A 15,634-nucleotide genomic window follows, 5' to 3' on the forward strand; every position below is an offset into this window, starting at 1 on the left:
CCTAGGCACTGGGATTTCTGTAGTGAACAAAACACACACGAATCCCAAGAATGGAGACCCTCTTTGTTCTAATAAGGAGAGACCCACAATAAACATAAGTGATTAGTAAAAGGCATACCGTATGAGAAGGCGAAGTGCTATGGATAGGAGGGATAGGGTGTGCCTTCGCGTTGTACTATAATGGGTTGTCAGAGTGCGTGTTGCTAAGATGAAATAAGAAAAAAAAATGATTATTTAAAGCTCACCCAGTCCTGGTGGGCCGTAAGGAAGGGTATGGGCCTGAACTGGCTCCTTCTCTAGGCCCCCTAGGTTCCGGGGCATGGGGAGCTGGGCGGGCCGCTGCGCGTCTCCGAGAGCACCACGAGGGGGAGCCCGGACCCCTCCTAGCGCCTTCCAAGCCCTCCCGCACAGCCTTGCAAGCAAAAGTTTTTCTTAAACTAACAATGCCAGTGTAAGGAGGTGCTCGCGCCTGATTGGACGGGGGAATTTTGCAGGTTTGATTCCTTGATTGGACAGGAGGTGTTAGGGGTGGAGAGAGAGCTGATGGTGGGGGATCCCGCTCCCTCCCCCGTCAGTCTGGCCGGCTCCGTCCTCTCGTAGGCTCCGCTGTAGCTCGCAATGTGACACCAGGACGCACACGCGCTCGCGCGCTCTCCCCAGCTCACACTCCCTCGCCCTCTCTCTCACATACACGCGCACGCACACACCCACCTCTCCCATAAACACACACACACACATGCACACCCACACCCACGCGCGCCCGCACCGCCCCACGCGCGCACACTCCCGCCCACGCCCACGCCGCGCTCCGGGGAGTCCGGTCCCAGCGAGAGCGCGAAAGGATACGGAAAAGCCACCGGCGGGGAGTGCAGCGGCGCCCCGGGACGCGGCGCCCTCCCCGCGCGGCCGCCTCGGCTTGGGCTCGGCCTGGGGGCCGCCGGCCGGCGATGGCCCCGGATTGCCTGCTGCTGCTCCTCCTGGCATCCGCAGTGGCCGCTATGGAAGGTAACGTAGCCTCCGCCGAGCAAGTTGGCGGCTGGCGGCTCTATCCCCGGGGGCTGCTCGGGCTGCTTCGCGCCGCCAGCCTCCCGCGACCGGAGGGCACGGCTGTGGGGGACCCCGGCCGCGGCCGAGCGCGAGGCTGGGGCGGCACCCCTGGCGCGCCCCCGGCTGGCTCTCAGAGCCCGCAGGCGGTTCGCGGAGCCCCTGGCCCCCGCGCCCCGGCGCTCCCGGGCAGCTCGGGTCTCCCGCAGCCTCGGCTCGGCTCCGGAAGCGCGGAGCCCGCTGCATTGCGGTGCAGGCTCCTTAGCTCCGGGGGCGCCGGGCGCTGGGGACGAAGGGACGGCTCGGGCTCTCCGGCCCCTGGAGTGCGGGCGCCTATCGGCTCCCCTCCTGTCCTGGCCACGGATGCGCTTAGGTGGCCGTGCGCCACCTCTCCTTTATCTCAGCTCGGGCTCGGCGGGCTCGGCGGGCTCCGGGACTCTGGGCTCGGCGGGCTAGCGCCGAGCGCGGGGCCCGGAGGAACTCTGCCCCGGTGCCCCGAAAGTGGCCGCCGGAGAGGGACTGAGTTCATTGCCGTACTCTCGGTGGTCCCGGAGCCTGTGGAGCTGCATCTTTCCCGGGTCAAGTCGGGGCGAGGCGGACACCTTTATCGCCTCTTGAGCCTGGGAACCGGGATGCGGTGGCTAGGTGGTCGGTCCGGCAGAAACTCGCCCAGCATCGCCTTCGCTCGGGAAGGGAGACTCGCCGGGCGGGAGGCGACGGGCAGCGACACTCCGCCTGCTACTTAGCCTTGGCTGAGCCCCGGGCCGTGGCCGGGCAAGCGCGGCCCGCGGGCACCGCGCCTGACGCAGTGGGGAGCACCCGCGCTCGGCGGCGCCCGCGAATCCCTGTGGGAAATCCCTGCCCGCTCCCCGCCCCGCTCCCCTCCCCCGCCCCCGCTCCCGGCCGCCGAGCGCGGGCTGCCACCCCTCTTGGGAACGCGGCTGGGCCCGGGAGCCGAGCGGAGTTGCCGGGGTGGCAGCAACTGTGGCGGGGTGGGGGGGGGGGGGTGCGCCGCCGCGGCCGGGCTCGCAGCCGCGCTTCCCCGTGGCTGGAGCGCTGAAACTCCGGGGAGGGACTCCGCGCGGGAGGGACGCGGCCCCTGACGCCCGCGCCGCTTTCCGAACTGGAGGCTCTTTTGGCCGGGCTGCCCCGTCCCTCGCCAGGCTGTTACCGGTTGCCCGGGGAGAAACGCCCCCACCCCGGACACCGTGATCCAGCGCCCCTGACCCCTCCGAAAAGCGCTGCCTTTCTCCAGCGGAGCTGGGGCAGTCGGGGCCCCCGGGGCGGGGCTGATTCCTTCCCGGTGTAGGGAAGAGCGCTCTGTCCCGCGTCTGTTCTGGTGGCGGCGCGGGGGTGGGACGATCAATGCCTAGAAAGCTCTCACTTGCTTTTCTGAAGATAGGTTTTTTGTTTGCCTCCCGCTGCCCTTCCTGGCTGCTGGTCTTTGTGTAGAGGGGTTGCATTTTGGGACGTGCGGGGACGAGAGCGGTGGGGAGCGCGGCGACAGACACCCGGGAGCAGAGCTGGTCGGTCGGGTTTGACTTACAGAGGGGCAAGGGCGGGAGCAGTTGAGCTAGGACGAGCACGGCGCTGTACACTTCCAAACCAGGCAGGACAACCTGGGTGAGCGAGCAAGAGCAACGGGCTAGGCGAGGCTGGACTTGGCAGCGTTGGGGCGGCGCGTTTACCCGCCGCTCTTCGCGCGCGCGCCAGAGGGCCAGGGGCTGGGCCCCGGAGAGCAGATGGGTGCCCACTTTGGGAGCCTGGTCTTGGCACTGGGTCTCCATCGATGAAGGAGGGCACGTGCATGCGAGCAAAATTGTTTGGAGAGCAAGCGCGTGGGAACACACCAGGCGTCTGGATGCCGGCAGTTTCCTTCCTGACCTCTTCTTGGTGAGCTCTCCCCGCCTGCTGGGCTGGAGCTGCCCGAGCGAGGGTGCCCTTGTGCCGGCACCCAGCCTGTATAACAGGCCCTGTCACTAGGTCGCCTGGAGTGGGCTCACGTTGTGGGACTTGGTTCCTTCTCTCGGCACAGCCCCAGAAACTTTGCCAGTAGCTTGGCAAGAGGAGCCTGAGTCTCAGCTGGAAATCTCTCCAGCAAGGGTTAAAAGAAACGCCACATTCAGCAGAATATTAAAGCAGCCCCATCGTCCCTGCTCAGTGCGCAGGGATAGTACACACCATTCACTCCCATCTCTCCTCCAACGAGCGCAGGCAGGTTCATTTTCTCCTCTTCACACACGGAGCCGCCTTCCCGCCTGGCTGGCTGGGCTGGGGCCAGCATCATTCGGTTTGTGATGAGTGAGGAATAATTATCAGAAAAGTGGATCAATGAGCTGCTTACACAGACAGCAGATCCCTCCCAAACTCTGCTCTGGCTAGGGGCGCCCCTCTTTACGCCTTTGGCCACTTACCGTGTCTGTCTTCTTTCCCTTGGCGAGGAGGTGGGGGGGAGCTCTGGTGGAATTGCACTGGGGCCTTGTGGCCCAGGGCCAGCAGCTTGAAGATCAGGTAGTTTTCGGCCCCCACCAGGGCAGGAACAAAGGGACAGTGGAAGCCATGGGCCAGTTGGGGACCCTTGGCCAGACAGGCAGACCCCTATGAGACCCTCTGCCTAGGTGGGAGAAAGGAAGGGGCTGGTTGACATGGGGTGTGGGAAAACCCACACTGAAAGAGAGCCCCCCTTCCCTCCTTTTCCCTCCCCTTCCCGGTTTCCAGCCAGTGGTTCGGCTTTGTGGGGAGAGAGATGCCATTGCAGGGAAAAGAATCTCTGGGGCTTTTAAAGTCTATTTTCAGAGGAGAACAGGGCAGGCTGGGAGGGAGGGATGCTGATATCCTCTGGCCTTCTGGACACACAACCAGACCTCTTAGTCCAGATAAACACCTGCCTCTTAAAGCCCATGTCTTTTCACACCGGGCCTGGGAGCTTGTTGAGAACAGGCTGCTGGGGTCTATGAGGGAAGGCCACCATCTGCATTCTCTGAGCTGCCCTTTGGCCTGTGCTCTTCAAAACAGGGTCTGGAGGCCTGGGCTTCTTTCGAGGTGTTTTCTGCAGCAGTGGAACATGTTGGGCTGGCAGCAGACACCCTGCCCTCAGAGCGGACTAAGTGTATTGGCCTTTCTGGGCGGCTGCCATCCGGCATCACTGAAAGCTCATAGCATCCTCCCATCCCCACCCCTGGCATCCACGAATGACCATATAACTGCAGGTCTGGACCTCAGTGTCTGGACACTGGTTGACCGGAGCACGCCCAGGAGACCTGCTCTTAGGTGTGGCCTAGAGCGAAGTCCTGGGCTTGCTGTCCTCGAACACGCTCATGTGCTTGATTCGGTGGTAGATTTCTTGGGGCTTGACAAATAGTGGGTTCTCAGGAGGGGCTGCTGATGCATGGATACATGCCTGAGTCACTGTGCCCCTTTGGGGCATACCGCACCTTAAAATGCAAGGGCACTGAGCTACATGGTACACACTTAAATCTCCTTAGAAGTTCATGGTGAAAAACCCCCAACCTCAGGCCCTGTGTCTACCACAGGCGGCCAGGCTAGGCACTGATTGGCTGTTTCTGCATTTTATGTTAATATTTCTCTGCTGTGTGTGCATCTGTTTTGGGCATCCGTGAGTGTGCATGAGCCTACCAGCAGTAGCAGGCGCCAAAGATTTAAAAAAAATGTCTGGGAGAGAAAAGTAAATTTGAGGAAATTCTGTTAGGTGATTTTATCTTCTGTGCATTGTGGAAAGGTGGCTATTACTGTCTTTGTGGAGGGACCCCCTTCAAGCCAGCGAAGGGAATGCTGGTGAAATAGGGCAACGCAGCTCTGGGTAATCACTTGAGAAAATTCTTGGCAGGGTAAATAGCTGCGGAGGTTGGACCCAGCCCCAGCTTGAACCTTCTGGGTTGACAGAGCAGAGTCATCACCAGCGGTGCCCCGGAGCATGAGGAAGGCCTGCTGGGCCACAGAGTATCTTGCCCCAGTCCCTCCTACCTTTTGTTGACCTGTGCAGATGCAGACCTAGATCTCAGAGCCCCTGCCCTGGCCCCTCACCAGTATGGATCCTAATTACCAAGATGTGCTTTGGGAAAAGCCCGTGAGGCAGAGACATGATATGGCATCCTTTACAATTTTACCCATCTACAAGTAATCTTTGATAAAACAGATTGGACTGGAGAGGAAGGGTGGTGCCAGGGAGTGCATGACAGCACCACGATCCCTTCCTCTGGATCTAGTGTGTGCACCCACCCTCACCCCATTTACCAGAAACTACCCATTCTCTAGTTGGTTGACTGAATTTAGTGAACTGGGGGTAGTGGCAGGAGGTGCAGGGTCGGGAATGGGGTCTGACCATGAGGATGGGGCTGAGGTCCACATAAGGTGAAGACAGATGGCTGGATTGTGAAGCCAGAGTCCTCCACCTGGATTTTTCATCTCCCCATCCTGTGGTTTGGGGAAATCACTTAGTCCCCCTGGCTGAGTGTCTTTCTCTGGGTTGTGAGGCTCACCTGTTTCAACCTCAGAAGTTGGACAAGTTATGTATGTTACTAGGATATACCTCTACTAGTTTAAAAATTAAGGTGCCGTTAAAGTCAAAGATACTTTTTTATTATTGAATCAAAACAATCAACTGTATCATGTATAGCTAGTCTCTAAGAGTTCCTAATAACACCCAGATTCAGGAGCATAGCAGGTGCCAATGTGAGCAAAGGGTGGAAACAATTTTAAAAGCCAGAAGACGGGAGTATCAACTTGGGCAGTGGTTCTCAGGTTTCAGGAAGCCTCGTGGCACCTAGGCAATTTGTTATAGACTCCTGAGTGCTCACCCCAAAGGTTCAGCAGGTCTGGATGGACCCGGAGAATCTGCTTCTGGTCTCCCTAAAGATCCTGGTGTAGGTGCTTCTTGGAAGCACTGCTCAGGGGGAGGTTCTCAGCTAAGCTGTGGTCAGAAATCCTGGGTAGTCTTGCTCCCTTTTGCACTTGCTGAGTCAGAATGGCCTGGACATCTGCATTTTTAACAAAGGGCTCCAGTGATTCCGATGCAGGCAGCCTGACACCAGTATATTTGGGAACGGCCGATAATAGCCAACACTTTACACAAGGTGTTGTTCTAGGTGCTTTACGTAAGTTAATTCACTTAATTGGTACAACAACTGTATCACTCAGGTGTTGTTATCAACCCTACTCCCATTTTTCAGGTGAGAAGACTGAGGTACAGAGTAGATAAGTTATTTGCTAAGGTCATGTAGATAGTTAAGTGGCAGTGCATTTGAACCTGGGTGGTCAGGTTCTGGAGTCTGTGTTCATAACCATCCACCTTCCTACACCACTTCTGGGTGTTTTGCATGAAGAAAGGTTCAGATCAGCTTGAATCCATGGGCAGGAAGAATTCCAGATGCTCATCAGCTACTGGCCATTGGGTACCTCATTGATTACTGAGCACCCTGTGTTTGCATGGTCATGGGAGAAGAGATGAGTGAAGTGTTCAGATCATCTCAGTGCTTCAGCTCAAACACCAGTCTCCACGTAGCTCCCTTCCTGCCCTTTTTCCCACCTCCTACCCTTACTCCCACCCTACACACACACACACACACACACACACACACGCACATACACACTGTTGGAGACCTGCACCACAGCATGATTTGTGATCAAGAATCTAGTAGAAGGACTGGAGTATCTTTCCTCCTCTCCTTGCCCTGGCCAGCTCTCCCAAGTAAGAGATGATTACAGGCAAGTGTCCCCAAAGGAGATGGGCCTGGGCACCCCATGCGTCCTGGGGTGGTGGAGAGGGCACACGGGGCCCTTACCTGCCTCCACCTGACAGTCTAGAGCACATCCCTCCACCTGGATTTCAGGAGTCTGCATTCCTTGGAAGAGCTCCCTTTATGTCTCCCTCTTCTGCACTAGCCACTTAAGCAACCTGAATATTTCTGTCAGATTTCCATGTCTCCAAAGGTGGTGGGGAAACAGAGCATTGGATCCCTGCCCTTCTGAGGAAATTACTATAGTAATAAAGTTACACCCTGGGAGAGATTTCATATTTAAAAGCAAAATAGTACATGAGAAATTCCTCATCTCCTTTCTGTGGCTTCCACTTCAATTTCAGCAACAGTTGGGGCTCTTGGTCAGAGTGTGTTTGACTGTGCGGGGAGAGGGGGCATTGCCTGGCCCTGTCAGGGCCACCTGCTCCATCAGAGACCCCTGACATCTGATTCTGAGCTACCTCACTGGCTTTTGTTGATCACTCCTCTGGGGATTAGAGAAATGGGAACACACTTGCCAGGGAGGCCTGGAGGATGGGGCGAGGGTTGGTTCTTTGCTAATGGAAAACTGCTTTCCACCTGACCTAAGCCACAGCGAGCAACCAAACATACCAGTGTTAGCTCTCTCTCTCTCTCTTTGTGCCTCAGTCTTCTTGTTGTTGACTAAGACTAGAGGAGGGGTCATTATGGGGGAGAGGGTAGCAGGGGCTTGGGGTGGGGGCAAACCCCGGGGTAGAAGCAGTGTGAGAAGAAAGGGGGCAAACCATTATAGAACTGTCTGGCACATGGTGGGGTGTGGTGACCCCCTGGCTAATTGTGGGTGGGTGTGGGTTTCTGCAGGGGCAGCTCAGGACCCTGTTTTTGGCCATCAGAGATGAGCGAGGGCAAGCTTGGCTAGCATCAAGAAGGGCCTCAGCCTCATGCCCTCCACGAGGCAGGCCCTGTTCTAGGGACCTCCCAGTGGCCAGCAGCAGGCCCAGGCCCGCGTGGGCGGCACAGGCAGTGCTGGAACCCCAGGCCCCGCTGGTCCCACGTAGTGTCATCTGCCAGGTGTCTCTCAGTGTACCTGGCTTGTCAGTTTGCCTCTAACTTAGTGAACGAGAAGGCTTCATTTCCACAGCCGAGAAAAGGCATCTCGCTCCCTCACTGCCCAGCCAGCATGGAATGTTGCTCAGCTCTGTGAGAGAGTGCCCAGAGCTGAAGATCTGGGAGCCCTTCACCATACTCTAAGACCCTGCTGATGATGAGGGCTTCCAGACAAGCCATTTGCTAAAGGGGAAAAAGGATGAGAGGAAGAAGGACCTGTTTCCCCTTGCATCACCTATAGAAATATTCCTCTAGGTCAGGTGAAATCCCAGCAGCCCAGACACACCATTAGCAGCTGCTTCAGGAGGCTGCACTGTCCCCTCATGGAAGGTTCCCCTGGAGTTCTCTGTAGCAGAACTGGGCCAATGTGGACACGTACAGGAAATTTCTCGAGAATTACCAGGACTCATTTCTGCCTGCAGATTGCACCTGAGGCCCTGAGTCTCTCCTCTCTCCCCTCCCGCTTCCTGACAGCAAGTGACAAAGTGACTGATTTGAATTTAACCTCCTTGCTCTGCTTCTCCATCCCCCAGTGGAGGTGATAATGAGCAGAGAAATGGGCAGAGGCAGGTGGCCAGGAGGGGAGGGGGCAAGTGAGGGGGGCAGGAACCCAGGCTATAGCCTAGCACTAGCCTTTGGGGGCTCTCGGGAGCTCTAGGGAGCTGAGACAAGGGGTCAGACTTGAAGGGAAGACACTTTCCAGAAATCCTATAGCCTGGTGGCACTAGAACCAGGACTGAACTAAGCTCCATCTGTCCATTGAGCCTTTGCCACATGCTGGTCCCTGTGTATACCCTTAATATCCAAGCACTCATTGTCCCATTTTACAGGTGAGGAAGCCGAGGCTCTGAGAGGTTAAGTTAAGAGCTAAGATTCAGGGGCGCCTGGGTGGCTCAGTCGTTAAGCGTCTGCCTTCGGCTCAGGTCATGATCCCAGGGTCCTGGGATCGAGCCCCGCATCCGGCTCCCTGCTCAGCGGGAAGCCTGCTTCTCCCTCTCTCACTCCCCCCTGCTTGTGTTCCCTCTCTCGCTGTCTCTCTCTCTCTGTCAAATAAATAAATAAAATCTTTAAAAAAAAGAGCTAAGATTCAAACTGATGTTTTGACAAGTGGGACAACTCCCCAGGCCTCTGCCTCCCAGTTCAACACCTTTCCCATTAATGTCGCTTATTCAGGAATTAATTCAGGGAGCATCTCTTATGCACCAGCTGTTTACTGTCCTGCCAAGTACTGTCAAAGGTCCCAGACAGTGCTACGGGTCTCCACATTCAGGTTCCTGTGGCCAGGCTCTCCTTATCTCTCTGGAACTGCCCCACCTGTGCCCCCAGGTGGAAGAAAACCTTTTTCCTTCCAGTTTACCTTTTCTTGCATGCACTTTGCCTTTCCCGTGTGCTCCCCAGCAATCACCCCCCCACTGTGGTCATTATTGGTTTCCTGTTTGCTGTATGTCCATCTGGCGCTTGTCTCAGATGAACTGTTTTGCTTAGGTGGTTGCAGTTTGGCATCTGTGCCTGGCTTTTAGTGGTAGGAGTTGGAGGGGTGTGGGGAGCAAGGTCACTGGGGGTCACTGGGGGTCTCCTGGAGCTCCAGGAGAAGGGAGAGCTACAGGTGCTCACCTTTGGGGACCTCCCTGGCTTCTGTCCTGTGGGTCCTGTCCTGCCCGGGGCTATGTTGCTTGAGTCCTGGCTGCTCCCACCCACCTGGCCAGGTGCAGACACCATGACATCAGAGAAGGACACTGGGATTTAGCAGCAGCTTTGAGCATGGAAGGATGTGTGGGAGGATGGGGAGGAGAGCAACCCCTCAGTGTCCTAGTCTCATTGGACAGTGAGTGGCTGGTGCCCCTTGGGGCCGTGACTGTGGAAAGGGCTGAGCAGGAGGACTGGGAAAATTGCAGGCAGCTCCGTCTACAGTGGCAGCAGAGAAAATGCCTTATCTGTGAGAGGCAGCTGGGCCCTGCAGTTAATTATTCTCTTGTTTTTCTCTTGCTGTTTTTCTAACACATCAAAGTAGGACCTTTGCCCTTGGCTTTCTCATTGATGCCGAGCCTGGAACTGGGTGGCAAGCTCGGAGCAGGGGAGAGGGAGAGGAGGAGCATCACTGGGGAAGGTGGAAGGGGAGCCATCCAGGGATCCTTTCAGCCCCTTTGGCAATGCATCCAAAGGGGCTGGAAGGAGGAGCACAGACTCTAACTTTCAGGGCAAGGAAGAGGGCCTCAGTCTCATTGGAAAATCCACTGAGTTTTGACAGATGCCCAGGGGCCCATGTTGGGCAGTGGTCAGACCAAACTTTGGGTGTCAGACCACAGATGGGTATTTTGGTTCATCCTGGCTACTATGTGTGTGAATCTCTTCCAGCATCGTCACGACCAGTGCAAGACCCTTCACAGTCCAGGTCCTCCTTTCCTCCTGTCCCTCTGGCCAGCAGGATCGCCTGCTGCTTCATTTTCCCCTGCTCCACATGGGAACACATGCACACACACTACACAGGTACGCACACCTGGGCACCATCTCTTTTTCTTTTTGTCCCCATCTGTGCAGACACCAGTTGAGCTTCTGCCACTGTGTGCCTTTGGGTCTGCACCTGCCTGCTCCGCTTTTGTTGCATTTCTCACTGATCTTTCCTTGGCGAACCCTATCTCATTTTTAGAATTCACCAGAGTGGTCACCTTCCCCTGGAAGCCTTCCTTCCAGCCCCAGGCTGGATTAGGTGGCCTCCTGGTCCCTACCACAGCTGCCTCTGCCTCCCTCTGTGGGAGCTCATTCCCCACTGGTCTATAAGTGCGTGTTGCTTTCGCTGGACAGCCCACAGTGCTGTGAGCCTTTGAAGGCTGGGGCTCTATCTTAATGGTCATGATATCCCTAGCATGTGGCACATAGGTAGCATCAATAAGTGTGTGTGTTAGGTGAAAACCTGAGGTCATGTCTTGTGTAGTAGTTTAAAACATCTCTGCAAATTTTTTGATGCCCTCCTTGTCAAATATGAAGTCCAGGTCCTCTCCCCTTAAATATGGGTGGGCCTTCTTACTCACTCTAATGAATAGAATATGGCAGAAGTGATCCTGCATAACATGACATTGGACGTGAGATCATAGAGGATCCCAGCTTCTGCCTGGCTCTCTCTCCTGGCATGCTTGCCTTTGTGACCCAGCCACCATATTGTGAGGAAGCCCAAGTGGCCTGGAGAGGCCATGTGTAGATGTTCTGGTGCCACAGCCCCAGCTCAGATCCCAGCCCACTGCCAGCATCGAATGCCAGGCATCGGAGTGAGGGGGTTTCAGATAGTTATAGCCCGCATCCTTTCAGCCATCCCTGCTGACTCCTAGTCCCACTTTCTTCCCCGAGCCCTGTCCAAATCACAGATTTGTAAACAAAATAGATGTTGTCACTGTTTAAAACCATCAAGTTTGGGGTTGGTCTGTTATACAACAATTGAAAACCAAAATATCCTGGCAGAAGTAGTAGAAAGAATGGTTTAGAGAAGACCGGAGAGGACTTAGGGAGAAGCTGGGGAGGGGGAGGAGAAATGGTATGTCATTCATTCAACATCTAACACATATTTCTTAGCCTCCTACTGTGTGCTAGGCTATATGCCCAGAACAGAAAGTGTCCCAGCTCTTGGGGGGACAGTCATGAAGACGACAGATGACATAGAATATAATTTTAGGAAAGTGCTATGAAGGGATAAACAAGGTGATGTGTGCAGGTTTGGACCACTTGAAATGAGGGAGAGGATGGGGAAGGGAAAGCTTGTCTCTGTGAGCACGTGGAGGCTGGTCTTGCCAAACAGGCTTAGCTTTACTCTGCATGAGAGACAGATTTTGGCTTGATTACGAAGTTCTTTCCAGCCAAGCTGAACCAAGATGGAAGAGGCTGCCTTGAGGGATGATCAGCCCCATCCCAGGTCTCCAAGTGAAGGCTGAACCACTCCCAGACCTGAGAGGCCAGATTCTATAAGAGGGAAATGAGGAGTGGGAGCAAAGAGACAGAACTGACAGCTTTGCTTAGGAGCCATCAGTTTCATGAATACTCAGACGGAACACATTTATTGAACATCTACACCGGAAGCATTGTACTTGAAGCTGAAAACATGAAGGTAAAGAAGACATAGTCATTCCTTCAAGGAGCCACCTATTAACAGACTGGTGGGGGAGGGAGAGCCATGCGGCCTACAGACTGTAACAGGACATGTGATGAGTCTGATCGATGTGGTATAACGGTTACATGTCAGCTGCTAGGAGAGACCAGTTGAGATCATACTTCCAGTGGGGAGGAGTGTGTGTATGTGCATGTGTGTGCATGTGTGTATGAGAGAGAGAGACAATAGAGAGATCCAGGGTGAAGCTCCTTGGAGGATGGATAGAAATGTGTCAGATAGAGATGGGAGTGGGTAGGAATGAGAAAGCAAGACTGAATTTTTCTTCCTCTCTGTCTCATGAAGGTGGATATCTGGAGCTCTCCATCAAGAGCTTGGCCTATTTTATTAGCCATATCTTTGGTTGCAGAGGCAGATGTTCAGCTCAAGCTGCAGGAAAGCAAAGGGTAGGGGGTGATGACTGGCACTTGTTATTACTGGACAGTGGACTTTGGCTATGAGGACATCTAGGGCCACCAGTGTTGTCTAAGGATTCAGTCTCCCTTTTCTCGTTCCTTAACTCTGTGTCTGTGTCAGCCAGGGTCTTGGCAGAAAACAGACTGCACTCTCCAAGGGTTGATTGAGGGGAGTTTAGTGAAGAGACTCTGCAGTTATGAATAGGGTTAAGGGACTCCCTGAGGATGGGGATGCAGCCAGGAGCTGGCAACAGTGGGAAGCCATGACTCCCCATGGCCCACAGGGCGAGGGAAGGGAGTGAAGCTACTGGTACCTGGCAAGAGCTGTAGCGTGGAAGAGGGCCCCTTGACAGGAGCTGTAGACATAGATAGAGGAAGGCAGCCGCTGCCCAAACCATGCAGGGCCAGAGAAGGGGCATTGTATTCCCTGAACTCCTTTACCTCCTCGTTCTCTCTTCCTGCCAGCGCTTGGGATGAACTCAGCAAGAAGGCAGGGGTCATGGAAGCCTGGTTCAGAAAGGTCAGTCTCCTGAGGCTCAGGAGAGGGCAAAGAAAGGTAGAGAATGGATCTGAAGGGACAGTGAACAGAGTCATTTATGTTGACTTCATCCTCAGACAGGCCTTCTGCAAGACCATCATGTGGCCACTGGCAGCTCAAACTCACATTCTCTGGAAACTTCCGCAGAAAGAGAAATACTCCCTCCCAGAAGTGCTCCTCCTAGCAAAAGCCCTGGAACTTTGGTCCCCTTGGCGTTCCTTGGGTCCTAAGCCCCTCTTGTGAATCAGGCTGTCACCGGGATGATGGAATGCACTTATTGGCCAGGCTCGAGGCACGCACGACCCATCTCTGGAGCTGGAGGGAGAGGGTTAGCACAGACCCACCTGAAAGCACCTGGCCTGAAATGAGGACCAGCTCCCCACAAAAAGTCAGGGTGCCGTTACAAGAAGCAGGAGTGGATGCTATTATAGGCCACACCCAGTCAACCTTCCCACATAACTGAATCATGGAACATAATGGAGAGCAGTAAAGGAAAGGACGGGGCCTGCGGGTCAGAGAGGGGCTGTAGATGGGGGCTGCTGTGTCTGTGGTGGTCCCAGTGGAAGATCTGGGAAAAGCTGGGGAAACCGAAGGTCATGGAGAAAAGTAACAACCCAGGATGGCTGGGCAAATAGCTTCTTTCTTGATGAGGATGTTACCTCTATTCCTGAGCATCACGATCAAACTCAAACTCCTGAGCAGACAAATAGCAGGGGTGTTTGGCTAAAGGCAAAGTGATTTTAAGGCAAAGTTATCTCAACCAGGCTCTGAAGGAGAAGGGCTCCTATTTGGGGCAAGATGAAAAAACACTGTGCGAGGGGTCCTACCTCTCACTGTGGCTCTCTGGGTTGCGACATAGATATCAGAACATCTTAACATAATAGTTGCATTTAAATTCGATACCCAGTGGAGAGCAAGAATGAAAGAAATGCAAACTCCTAGGAACAACGGGATGGCTCATTTCCCTTCATTTCTCGACATTATCAATCCTGGCTTAGTCTCACCTGGCATTTCCGTTTTACATCAGTAGAATATTTATCCACTGTGTTCTGTGTACTTTTTGTCAAGGCTCTGAGACTTGTATAAAGATGGCTGGTCTTCAGAGTCCTTTGTATGCGTCTTCCTTCATACGTTAGATGTCTCTTCCTCTCTTGAGGAATCTGCTTAGAATACATCAGAGGAGGACTCCATTTGCCCTTCCAAGTTCCCTGCTCTTGGCTCCAACTTTCCTCTACTCCCAGCCAAGCAGAAAAAGAACAGTTTAAATTTTTTTTTTTTTTTACACAGGAGCACAATGCCGCTGCTCGACATGAAAACCCGTGGTTTTCTTTTTCCAATCAGAGGAAAGTAATTTTCCTTTCACTCACCTGACTAACTTGTTCAAAGCGTCCCCTCCCCACCCTTTTCTGATATCTTGCTGCTAAGTATTTGCCAATTCATTTGCATCTCAATGGTTCCTTAGCAACTATCATACCCTCGGGATTGGGTACAAAGCTGCTCTCCTACACGACCGCCAGGGTTACATCGCCCTCTTTTATGGTGTGAGTTACCAAATCGAACCCTGCCCAGACATGAAACACATTTACTCACAACAGCACGCAGGTTCGGAATTACAATGCACTTCCTCCTCGCCTTATCTGAGCACTGGGCCTTCCAGGCGACCCTTGCACTGAAATGCCCCCAATAACCGGTTGGCCCCTGAAAACTCTCCTCTGATACCTGTCTTCAGAGAGAGAATCCCAGATCTCAGCATCGGAGGGAGTCCTGTCTTCTTCAGACAGGCTGTGAATTAGGTCCATTTTACAGATCTGGCAGCTGAGGCTCAGAGAAGTAAAATGACCACCCTAAGGAGGCTCAGCCACCTGGAACGTGCCAGGGCCAGACCAGGGCTCAGGGCACCGTGGCTTCCTGGTCCACCATCACGTGCTGTGTCCTGCAAAGAGTGACCCCCGTTTGCTACCTGGGGGTGAGCTTTCAGAATCAATTTAAAGAAAGTTCTTTTTAGCACACTTACACGACTCTATTCATCTGTGGTCCTAGGACATTACAGTACTCACTTAACGAGAGAGTAAGTGCCCACGTGAATATGCCAAGTGTGTGTGTATCCCCTAGTTTCTCTACTCCTGGCAGTTGATATTCTTTCTGTTCTTGGGCTTGTAGCCGAGGGCAGCACGGGCGGAGTGCAGGAAAGCCCAGAGTGCGTGTGTCTGTGCGTGTGTGTGTCTGTGTGTGTACGTATGCGGATGATATAGACAGACAGGGACACTGGACCATTTAGCAAATTAGAGTATTCCACCCTGAGGAGGTGGTGCTGTTTCTGTAACAGCTCCAGGCCTCCGCCACCAGGGCTCACGGGCCTGGAACAGCCTGGCAAATGGAAGACACTATTCAGAAAAGGACAATGAGAACAGAGCTTATTCTACGGTAGGGCTGACCTTTGCGACTCCCGCTTCATGTTGTTATTAAATATCGGGAAGAGACTGAAAGAACAATTATAGCATTGTCATAATGTATAAGCGTACAAAGGAAGCCATTCCCAAGGAGGCTTGGGCTCGGCTGAGTTTGACAGTAGTGGGGCACTCAGCTACAGGGCTGATTTTCTTCTCCTCTGGAAGTTGTCTTTATTATTTAACACAGCAGAAGACCCTGAACGTGCCTCGCG

At 54.2% G+C, this 15,634-nt stretch overlaps 1 protein-coding gene across 1 annotated transcript in view; it reads left to right on the forward strand.

Annotated features, from left to right (window-relative positions):
- Window positions 1-568: 568 nt before the first annotated feature.
- The window catches only part of EPHB1 (EPH receptor B1), a 396,322-nt gene continuing 381,256 nt past the window's right edge, over window positions 569-15,634 (forward strand). Inside the window, exon 1 of the mRNA XM_081798416.1 lies at window positions 569-1,005. Coding sequence (XP_081654542.1) covers window positions 948-1,005 — 58 coding nt within the window. The 5' untranslated portion in view covers window positions 569-947. The remainder of the gene's footprint in view (window positions 1,006-15,634) is intronic.

The sequence above is a fragment of the Leptonychotes weddellii genome, chromosome 1 (assembly GCF_054177405.1).
Source record: "Leptonychotes weddellii isolate Sample4059 chromosome 1, ASM5417740v2, whole genome shotgun sequence".
In the NCBI taxonomy this organism is placed as follows: Eukaryota; Metazoa; Chordata; class Mammalia; order Carnivora; family Phocidae; genus Leptonychotes; species Leptonychotes weddellii.